Below are 11,290 nucleotides of genomic sequence, written 5' to 3' on the forward strand. Positions count from 1 at the left end.
TTATTTTCATTACCCAACATATTATTCAATAGAATTTCAGCGTCATCCGGTGTTCTTTCCCTGAAAAGAGAACCATCACAACTATCCTGGTAATCTCTGAAAGCATCAATTAGTCCATTATAAAAGATATCAAATATTTCAGGTTTCTTAAGAGGGTGATCAGGCAAAGCATTAAGTAACTTGAGAAGCCTCCCCCAAGCTTGTGGGAGACTCTCTTCTTCAATTTGCACAAAATTGTACATTTCCCTCAAAGCAGCTTGTTTATTTTGAGCAGGGAAATATTTAGCAGAGAAGTAATAAATCATATCCTGGGGACTTTGCACACAACCAGGATCAAGAGAGTTATACCATATCTTAGCATCACCCTTTAATGAGAACGGAAATATCTTAAGTAAATAAAGGTAGCGCGATCTCTCATTATTAGTAAACAGGGCAGCTATATCATTTAACTTAGTAAGATGTGACACAACAGTTTCAGATTCATAGCTATAAAAAGGATCAGATTCAACCAAAGTAATTATATCGGGATCAACAGAAAAATCATAATAGTCCTGATCAGGAACACAGATAGGTGAAGTAGCAAAAGCAGGGTCAGGTTTCATTCTACCTCTAAAAGATTTTTTACTCCATTTAATTAGCAACTTCTTAAGTTCACGTCTATCCTGGCAAGCAAAAATAGCTGCAGAAGATTCAGCATCAAAAAGATAACCCTCAGGAATAGCAGGCATAGGTTCATCGTCACTAACATCATCATGTTCAGGTTCAATAATTTCTCTTTCTCTAGACCTAGCAATTTGCTCATCAAGATATTCACCAAGTGGCACAGTAGTATCAAGCATAGAAGTAGTTTCTTTATAAGTATCATGCATAGCAGAAGTGGCATCATCAATAACATGCGACATATCAGAATCAATAGCAGTAGTAGGTTTAGGTGTCGCAAACTTACTCATAACAGAAGGAGAATCTAGTGCAAGGCTAGATGGCAATCCCTTACCTCCCCTCGTAGTTGAGGGCAAAATAGTAGTTTGATCATCTTTCAAATTCTTCATATTGTCCAGCAGATATAAATCCCAAGTGACTCAAAGAATAGAGCTATGCTCCCCGGCAACGGCGCCAGAAAATAGTCTTGATAACCCACGAGTATAGGGGATCGCAACAGTTTTCGAGGGTAGAGTATTCAACCCAAATTTATTGATTCGACACAAGGGGAGCCAAAGAATATTCTCAAGTATTAGCAGCTGAGTTGTCAATTCAACCACACCTGGAAACTTAATATCTGCAGCAAAGTGTTTAGTAGCAAAGTAATATGATAGTGGTTGTAACGGTAACAAAAGTAAAGACAGTAAAAGTAATGTTTTTGGTATTTTGTAGTGATTGTAAGAGTAGCAACAAAAAAGTAAATAAGCGTAAACCAGTATATGGAAAACTCGTAGGCACCGGATTAGCGATGGATAATTATGCCGGATGTGGTTCATCATGTAGCAGTCATAACATGGGGTGACACAGAACTAGCTCCAGTTCATCAATGTAATGTAGGCATGTATTCCGTATATAGTCATACATGCTTATGGAAAAGAACTTGCATGAGATCTTTTGTCCTACCCTCCCGTGGCAGCGGGGTCCTATTGGAAACTAAGGGATATTAAGGCCTCCTTTTAATAGAGAACCGGAACAAAGCATTAACACATAATGAATACATGAACTCCTCAAACTATGGTCATCACCGAGAGTGGTCCCGATTATTGTCACTTCGGGGTTGCCGGATCATAACACATAGTAGGTGACTATAGACTTGCAAGATAGGATCTAGAACACACATATATTCATGAAAACATAAGATGTTCAGATCTAAAATCATGGCACTTGGGCCCTAGTGACAAGCATTAAGTATAACAAAGTCATAGCAACATCAATCTCAAAACATAATGGATACTAAGGATCAAACCCTAACAAAACTAACTCGATTACACGATAAATCTCATCCAACCCATCACCGTCCAGCAAGCCTACGATGCAATTACTCAAGCACGGCGGTGAGCATCATGAAATTGGTGATGGAGGCTGGTTGATGATGACGACGGCGATGAATCGTCCTCTCCGGAGCCCCGAACGGACTCCAGATCAGCCCTCCCGAGAGAGATTAGGGCTTGGCGGCGGCTCCGTATCGTAAAACGCGATGATTTCTTCTCTCTGATTTTTTTTCTCCCCGAAAGCCAATATATGGAGTTGGAATTGGCGTCGGAGGGCCACAAGGGGGCCCCCGAGGTAGGGGGCGCGCCCAGGGGGGCGCCCCCCACCCTCGTGAGCAGGGTGTGGGCCCCCTGGTCTTCATCTTTTGCGAGGATTTTTCTTTATTTTTTCTAAGGTGTTCCGTGGAGTTTCAGGACATTCCGAGAATCTTTATTTTCTGCACAAAAAACAACACCATGGCAGTTCTGCTGAAAACAGCGCCAGTCCGTGTTAGTTCCATTTAAATCATACAAGTTGGACTCCAAAACAAGGGCAAAAGTGTTTGGAAAAGTAGATACGACGGAGACGTATCAGATCCCTCAACACTTGCAACCAAGTATTGCATAACAAGATGTCTTCGTCCATGGTGTAGTTGCCCCCTCCTTTCGGTTCATCGACAATGCCCTCACCATCCTTGTCCACCTCAAACTCATGATCATCGAAATGCACCTCATTGGTCTGACCAATGAGAATTGTTGGAGCCAACATCCATAGTTGACATATATGCCTCATCATTGAAACTACAAAATATATACAACAAAGCAAATAAGCTATCCATATGTATACATTCAAACCATAACAACAACAAAAAGTTAGCGAAATTTTACCTTGTGGGTATTTCATCGAACACCTTGTGCACGTCGGCCGCCGGCTCAACAAGTGAGCTCGCAGGCGCTTCGGTCGTCGCGCACCCTGCAAGCTTCTTTGGCCGCCTAGAGGAACCGTCCGCCGTCTTGTTCTTCTTCGCAGACACCTTGCCCTTCTTCGCCCGCGCCGCATTTGGGAGCTTCGGGGGGGGGGGGGGGGGGGCACGTGGCTCCACGGCGCGACGCCACCCGCGGCCAAGGTCGTTCGTGGCGGCATGAAAAGGCCGCGCGCGATGCCGGTGTTTGGAGGAGTATCGGCGAAGGTGAAGCCAAAGCTCCCCGAGCTAGGGTTTGCGGCGGCGGCGGAGGAGGAGGTGTCACGGGTGTAGGAAGGGGTGAGGGGGTTGTCGGCGCGTCCGTCCATCGGGCGAATTCGGCGGCGGCAACGCGGGCAGAGCGAAAGCGGGGTGATAGAGAGGGTGTGGCGCGGGCGCTCGAATGTGCAACGCACTGGAGCGGGCGCGGCAAATAAACGGCGCGAGATGGCGTTTCGGACCGCGCGCTGAACTTTTTATGCCGCGCACGCGATTATTGCGCCTCCGCTGAAGCTCCCGGAGCGGTTTCGCGCACCCTAAAATCCGAAAATTTCCAGCACGGCGCTTATATAGCGTGGTTGTTGGAGATGCTTTAACCCGTCTCTTATAACAAAAATAGCAAGCAGTTAATTGCTAAAACTCACAGGATATACCTACCGTTTAGCCAACTACTCCCAACAGAACTACAGGGTATCCGTTCATAACAACGGCTGGTCAAAATCCATGGAACACACAGGAGCACCATACAGCATCGAAATGAACGACAAATACGAACCTGTTCCAAATTATTTCGTCTGTTTCTAAATATAACATTTTTAGAAATTTTAATATAGACTACATATATATGTACGCAGACATATTTTAAAGTGTAGATACATTTATTTTGCTCGTCCATATTGGACCCTTTAAAAGGACTTATATTTACTGAGGGAGTAGAACAGAGAGCACCATACAGACAAAGAACTTAAAAGAGGCAGTATATTACATACAAGAATTGAGGCTGAGCACGATTACTCGAACTGGGCGTAAATGACGAACAGAAGAATCTACCACTGGCTACTTTACAACATTTCCCATTACTAATCCTTATTGATTGATTTCGGTCTATACATACAATACACCCATCGTTCCTATCTCCGGCCGTCTTCCTCCGGCGATCAACAAATACGCAGTCCAGTGCTAGCAGTGGACATGGGCACTACATCGAGCACTCGGCGGGGACGCCCATGGCGATGCGCTTGGGGTCAGTGCAGTAGTTGTAGATCATGTAATTGCTCTGCACCCAACGCATGCGCTGCTGTCGTGTCAGATCCAGCTCCTGGTTGTACCAGTCGCCAGCCGCGGCCGCGCCGCCGGTGCCTGGGGCCGCGTCCGTGCCAATGCTGGCGCCGCACCGCGGCCGGCCGGCCGCGGTGACCACGCACGCATCGGCCTTGAAGCTGCGGTAGGAAGCAGAGAACGGCGCGTGGGACCAGTCCGTCTTGACGCGGCCGCCCTGCGTGGCCCAGTCGTCGGCGTTCCAGAGGCTCGAGTAGAGGCGCATCGGCTGGTTCTTGGGGAAGGCGATCCCCTTTCCCTCAAGGTTTTTGAAGTCTCTGATCGGCATGTCGTCCACCATGAAGCTGCATTATTTAAACCATCAAATCAGTCAGTCCCCGTGTTCAGAAGCCGGCGTTCTTGAAACAAAAAAGAAGGTTGAGCAATGGCGTTGGACCAACTTACATGATGTGCTTTGGGTTCCAGAGGATGGAGTAGGTGTGGAAGTCGTTGGTGGGATCGAACCAGAGGCGGAACTGCTGCTCCCGTTGGCCCTGCCCCTGCGTGAACACGTTGGTGTGCAGCGTGTAGGGCTCGCCGGTGACGTTGCCCAGGAACTCGAAGTCGATCTCGTCGTGCGTCGGCCCCTGCGACGACAGCTGCACATTCATACACAGCAAACCGATCGAGTTAGGCAACCGTGTCATCTGGACCTCGAAGCAGAGGAATGAATGGATGTTGGGTTAATTACGTAGTATGCGGTGACGGTGCCGGCGGAGTTGCCGGAGACGAGCTTGAGCTGCATGTCGATCTTGCCGTAGAGGTACTCGTGCTTGGACTGGAACCCGGAGCCGGAGATCTTATCGAGCCCCAGCGTGAGGAGCTGGCCGTTGTTGAGGATCTTGCCGCGCCCGTCACCCCAGGTGACGTCGAACTCCTTGTCGAAGCTCGCCGCCGCCAGGGCACACGAGGCGAGCAGGATCGCCAGCACCGACACCGCCATGCGAGCCATGCGTTGCGGGCTGGATGCTCCCAAAAGTAAGCTCACTCAACTAGAGCTAGCTAGGAAGAACGGGTACTAGAAGATGAAGATGAGGAGAAAGCTTTCTGGAAGCTTGTGTCATGTGAGTGGAATGAGCAGCGCGTGAGGGGTTTATATAGGGGTTTGGAGATAAGCGGGGCGTGCCCGATGGATGTATGGATGGATGGTTCGGCGAATCGGAGAGGAGTTCGCCAGCTCCGGTGTATTGCGTGTGAGTTGGCGCCAGAGGAGAGGAGACGAGGAGACAGGGTAGGACGGTACTGTTTTCTCATGGAAAATGAGACGCCCGACTGCCCCGACATGGCCACGCCAGGGGCTCTCACGTACAGCAAGACGACATTAAGCATCGATCGAGACGTATAGCAAATTTCAGGAGGCAAGGCAACAGCTTTTGATTTTATTATATGATTGTTTGGGTTGGATCTGTAGGTAGCTGCAGCCTTTGAGATGATTTTGTGTTTTGTACCCAAATGGCAGTACAAAACATACATGATGCATGAACAAGAATTAGTCAGGGATGGATGGACGACCTATTCTTTGCGACAATCTTTTTCATCTCGAAGCGTGTGATGATTCCTGGTATGTTAGATTCACAAATAAAAAAGTTATTATTGTGTCTTCGTGGCTGCTCTGGTTGAGACAACTCAAAATGGATAGAACTTTTCTTTTCTGAACCGTAAACCGTAGAACAATAGTTCTACGGTATTTTTACATATAAAAAAAGTAAAATATGTACAAAGAAGTTCACATGAAGCAAAAAAAATACCCAATTCCAGCTCTAGGCAACATCAGGAAAATCAAATAAAACTTGAAGCTTAAGTCAAGTGGCTATTTATCCATCAGGAAATTGGATAGAAGTCTCTCAGGTCTCAGAGCTATCGTTGCTATTATTTGGGATTGGAATCGATGTCCTTACCTAGCTAGTGATGTATTGCCTCCGTCTTAAGTTACGTGTCAAATGCATCCGTATTTAAATAAATCTAAGACAAGTAATTGGGGCGGAGGGAGTACTTTCATGTTGAGGCTGTTCTGGTCATTAATCCTCCAATGCTATATAATTATAAGTAGGTTATTTTCACTAACCTATTTATCTTACAATGAAAGTATGCCACCTTGATATGTAATCATGCATAGGAAAAAGCATCACATACAATCATGTATAACAAAATGCTTTGTATGGTACTTACATTCAATAAATCTTTTACAACTATATACAAGAAATACACACAATAAATAACATGTATATTCAATTCCACTTTTCATTTTTTAATCAAAATATTCATGTTTCGTACAAACAAATCCCATTGAATTGTAAGGCAACCAATTTATGTAACACTGCATGAGGTATCATATAGTTTTAGCACCCTTGATTTTTCTCCTGAACGATCTAAACAATGAGAAAATTGCTTCACATCAAGTCTAGCAAGGGCCATGTCTCTGGTCAGGACGCGAATAATGGAACTGATTGCTCATGCATCCATTTGAAACCAGGAAATTTATTTTTACTTCAAAGTTACGGAGGCGTTGACTCTGATAGTTTGATACTGAAGTAACTTTTATTTTTATTTTTTATTTTGCTTACTCGATTGTGCTTTTTATGTCAGGAAATATCACTAAAATCAGTTTGCTTACTGCAAAAAATGTGAAGACCCATACATGTAGACCACGTGTAAGATAAGTATTTCATAATCCTTAAAATTATTAGAAATGATTATTCCATTACTAGATTGGGATATATGTATATCCATGTTTAGTAAACTAGATGATGCCCCAAGTGTTGATTCAAGAACTGTGTTAAAATAAATGAATAAATAGGTGTGTAAAAACAACTAAAACTAATGCAAAAACAATGGTCCAAAATTATGTGTACACAGAGAAAAAAATTAAATTGAACTTAATATGACGTCATCTTTAACAAAGATGTGAAGCATGAACTATTTCTTTTTCCTCGTAGCTTCCAAAACATATACAGCCCATAAGATGATAAATTATTTTTTTATAAATTCTAAAGTTTCCCATCTTTTCAAACAAAAAAACTCTAACTTTGCCATGTGCCAATTACAAACTTCCAAAGGTTGCCATGATGGTTTTAGAGATTTTTTTTCCTAAATTTGCCATATTTTTCAAATAACAAACTTATTTAATTTGCCATGTGTAAATTTTATTTCTAGGTAGCATGGAAATTTTATTATGTTGATCATGGTATATTTATTAATTTCTACCATGGCAATTTTATGTGTTTGATTTTATGTTATGACAAAGAAAATGTAAAATCTGGCCATTTTATTATGAATAGCGCACCAATTTTATTTTTAATGTCCTTGATATTTTATAATTTCCATAATGGGCACCTTTTCCTTTGTCTTTTATAAAAAAAATCATTTTTTGCATCATTATAATTGAAAAAACTAAAAACTCTGTTGCCATGGCAACAAAGTTTTTGTTGTCCTGGGCAACCTAAATTATACAACCACGGCAAAGCTAAAATACATTTGTGTAATGTGATGGTAAGTCATGGTAAAAAAGTTACATAGTGATAAATTACTTGAACATACCATGGCAATTTTGTGGAACATACCATGAAAAATTCTTTTCAGAATTATATTTTCGAATATTTTTGCAATGGTGAATTATTTATAACATTTTTGGCATGCTAAAATTGCCATGTGTTCATTAGATACAAATTTTGCCATGGTAAACTTCATTTATAAGTTTTTCCATCGTATGTTCAAATAAATTTGGTAAAACTGACATGTGATCTTGAGATGGATTTTTCATATTTGCCATGTTTCTACATAACAATTTTCATTAAACTTTGCCATGCAACTATTTTTTTTCTAAGCCCTGCAGCTGTTATAATCTCGCAGTAGTTGCACACTGATTTACCCACGGTCAATTCGCCCCTCCGCATCAAACGTGCACACCTGATAACGACGGTGCATGCGGTTAACACTAAGGGCATGTACAATTGTTCAGGCGTCCGTAAAACTTTTCCACGTCACGTATAGACAGCTTAAGCGACACCCTGTACAATAGGGAGTCTATTTGGCTGTTGATAACCACCAAATTTCACGCGAAATGGAAAGGTAGTTTCCGCGGAAGACGGATCCCCTCAGACGAGAGCTCTTCGTACAACGGCAAATATACTGTCGGTAAGCAGCGGCTTTGGCGCTAATAGATCGCCTTTATTTCTACCGACGGACTGAGTCGTCATTTTTTTTCTCTCTGCCCCACGTCATCAAATTTCCTACGTGGGCTGCGTTGCAGACAGCTGATTAGACACTACTGTACACGCCCTAACACTGTTAGAGGGGAGCGAAAAACGTGCGGCAATTGATAGTTTTTCGAAGCAAACGATTAGACGAGTCGAAAATGCAAAGATGCAGGAGTAGGATCGAACGAGCAAGCCGACATGAGCGTCGCAGAGTCAAGAACCGAGCAGTGAAGACGAAACAGATGTCGACGTGTGGGTTTTTGCCCTCGCCATGATTACGTACAGCTGGTTGCCATTCGCCAACCGGGGGCACGCACCTCGCCGTACGCCGACGCGCGTCGCCTTCTGCCTGCTTCCCGGCCCACGGCCGTGCGCAGACGGCAGACGAAGGGCCAATCACACGATTCCCGTGCGTGCTCCGCGCCACCGAGCAGCTGTCCTAGCCATGGTCACAGCTGCTCCGGTGAAAATGCAGTACACGCGCGCTTACGAGCTCCATAGCACTGGACTGTGTTGCATTATGCATGGCGTGTGCGTAGTGCGTGTAGGTCCGGCTGGTCGACGATAGGGCCATGAATGTCGTACCTGCCAAATAAACAATCATATCGATGGCGTTACTGTGCATCGCAAGAATTGTTCGAATCAGTACAGCTGGTGGAGGGACATGATATAATTTTCTTATGGTAGACATCAGATGGGGGACGATATTTTAAAGACCTTTGCCCCCGGATCCGTCTGGTCGAATGCTCTTCCTCGTTGTCCTGCAGTGCGTGTGCATGCAGACGGTCACCACTCCAGGAGGCTCCAGCAAGCTGCCACGGGAGACGAGACGGACCTCGCGTCGGCGGGGGCACCACTGGACCAGACGAGATAAGGCAGTGCGGACCCAGATGAGAGAAGCAAAGCCGGACTAGCCCGGGCACTGCGACGGTATGCGCTATGCTGTGCGTGGGATACCGCGCGGCGAGGAGACGACAGCACGCGCCGGCCGGCCTCCGGGAGGTGCACGCGCGCGCCCGGTCACGGGGACACACGGCGGGGGCGATAAGCATTGCACGGAGCCGTACCGCGCGTGTGGCGACGCACCGGCACAGCCGCAGAGCAGCGCGCGCACGGCTGGCCCCAGGACCAGGGGGAGATTGATTTTCGTGCGATGACGGAGCGCCAGCGCACCACCGCTCGCCCACGCGCGTGGCGAGAGCGGAACCAGCGTGCATGCATACGGCCGGGTCGGCGCTGGGCGGTGCATGTCGGTTTCGGCGTCGATCTCCGGAAGTTACCCGGTTAGTAGCGTACTGGTCTTGGACTTGAGCCCGTGGATGGTCACCGCAGAGATGAGAGATGACGCGCCCGTTAGTACGTGGCCAGACTGGAATTTGATCATGGCCCCTAGCCGGTTAGAACCTCTTCATAGATCACAATACAGATCTGTAGAGGACGGGGTTCGGAGGGTCATAGTACTACTGTGTCTATAATTCTGGAGTCACACTTACGCTTACTGATGATTGACGCAGCGCGCAGGGCCCAGAGCGGATTTATCGTCGCCAGTGCATCACGCACGCGTACGTACATGCATTGCCTTGCACTGCATGGACCCGGCTGGAGCCGGACGCGTTCAATCAAGGCGTGCCGGCAGGGTCTAAATCCGTTCAGAGGCGAGATCAAGTCCCCAACGCCAGGCTTGCCCAATGGCAACTCAGGGAGCAGTGGTGCCAGCGTCACCTTTCAGCTCCACTTGAATTCGCTACACCGGCTCCATCGATCCGTGCTCGAATCTGCCATGGTTTCTCCCTCTGGCTGTGCCTATCGAGTGAGCTGGCAATGTTCGATCCATCAAGTGGCCTCCGATCTTATCGTCCCCACCCTTCAAACCTTTCCATGGAATCATGAGTCGTAGTACCACTGTACCAGCTAGGCCACAAATCACAAAAAAATATCTTGGGCTCATACGTCAGAGATGTTAATATGTACGCTGTAGCTACTCATTTTCCTAATCATTGTTTATATACAGTCATGCATTGGTACGTGAATATGATTTGCACCATCATACTACATTTTTTTTAAAATTAAATCATCACACTATATCATTTTAGCTCACTAAAGATCATACTACTCTCTCCATCCTTTTGTCACTCTCACTACTGGAAAATCCGTGTATGCCAAGTGTCGGGTCCCTTGCCAAGTGCATTTTTTCGAGCACTCCGCAAATAAGGCCTTTGCCGAGTAGTAAGAGCAAAACACTTGCCAAAAACAAGGAACTAAAAAAAAAGAGCTTTGCCGGGTGTTACTCTAGGCAAAGCAAGGTGTCTGCGAGTGGTTTTTTTGTAAGATACTTGGCAAAAAAATATATTTCTTTTTCTTCTTTCTTTCTTTTGTTTCATTTCTTTTGTACAACATTTGTTTTCTTTTATCCTTTATGCCTTTTGTTATTTCCAATAGTATTTATTTCTCTCTTTTTCTCTTATCTTATCTTTCCCACTCTCTATTTTCTTTGTAGGATTAAGTGTATTTTCTAGGCATTTAGTGCATATAAGTCAAATTTGAATTGCAGTTGCATGAAAAAGTTTTTGAATTTGGATTATGATCTTTGGTCTATGTTTAACCCTTATCCAGGAGAATAAAATGAATTCCAAACATGAGACTCACAAGACTAGACCCCTAACATGGAGGTTATTGGTATTTTAATTTCAAAAGATGCAAATGAAGTCAGAACAACATCAAAATTGGCATGGTGCCATCATATGACACCTATTGTGGTATAACTTTCAAATGGTTTAGCAAAAGTTGTGGCATAAATTGCTTAGAATTCAGACCCTCTTCAAGGAAGAATCGTGGTTTCGAGAGTGAGGAAGAGTAGTGCACGGCA

General features: G+C 45.1%; 1 protein-coding gene across 1 annotated transcript; it reads right to left on the minus strand.

The window, feature by feature from the left end:
• Window positions 1–3,861: 3,861 nt before the first annotated feature.
• On the minus strand, window positions 3,862–5,303 carry LOC123162724 (probable xyloglucan endotransglucosylase/hydrolase protein 23). Its single transcript, XM_044580493.1, has 3 exons — window positions 4,920–5,303; window positions 4,634–4,827; window positions 3,862–4,533 (listed from the first exon to the last, which is right to left on the minus strand). Exons 1-3 carry the CDS (start codon window positions 5,178–5,180, stop codon window positions 4,110–4,112), a joined length of 879 nt encoding a protein of 292 aa, XP_044436428.1. The 5' UTR covers window positions 5,181–5,303; the 3' UTR covers window positions 3,862–4,109.
• Between the last annotated feature and the right edge of the window lie 5,987 nt (window positions 5,304–11,290).

Source organism: Triticum aestivum, chromosome 7B, assembly GCF_018294505.1.
Source record: "Triticum aestivum cultivar Chinese Spring chromosome 7B, IWGSC CS RefSeq v2.1, whole genome shotgun sequence".
In the NCBI taxonomy this organism is placed as follows: Eukaryota; Viridiplantae; Streptophyta; class Magnoliopsida; order Poales; family Poaceae; genus Triticum; species Triticum aestivum.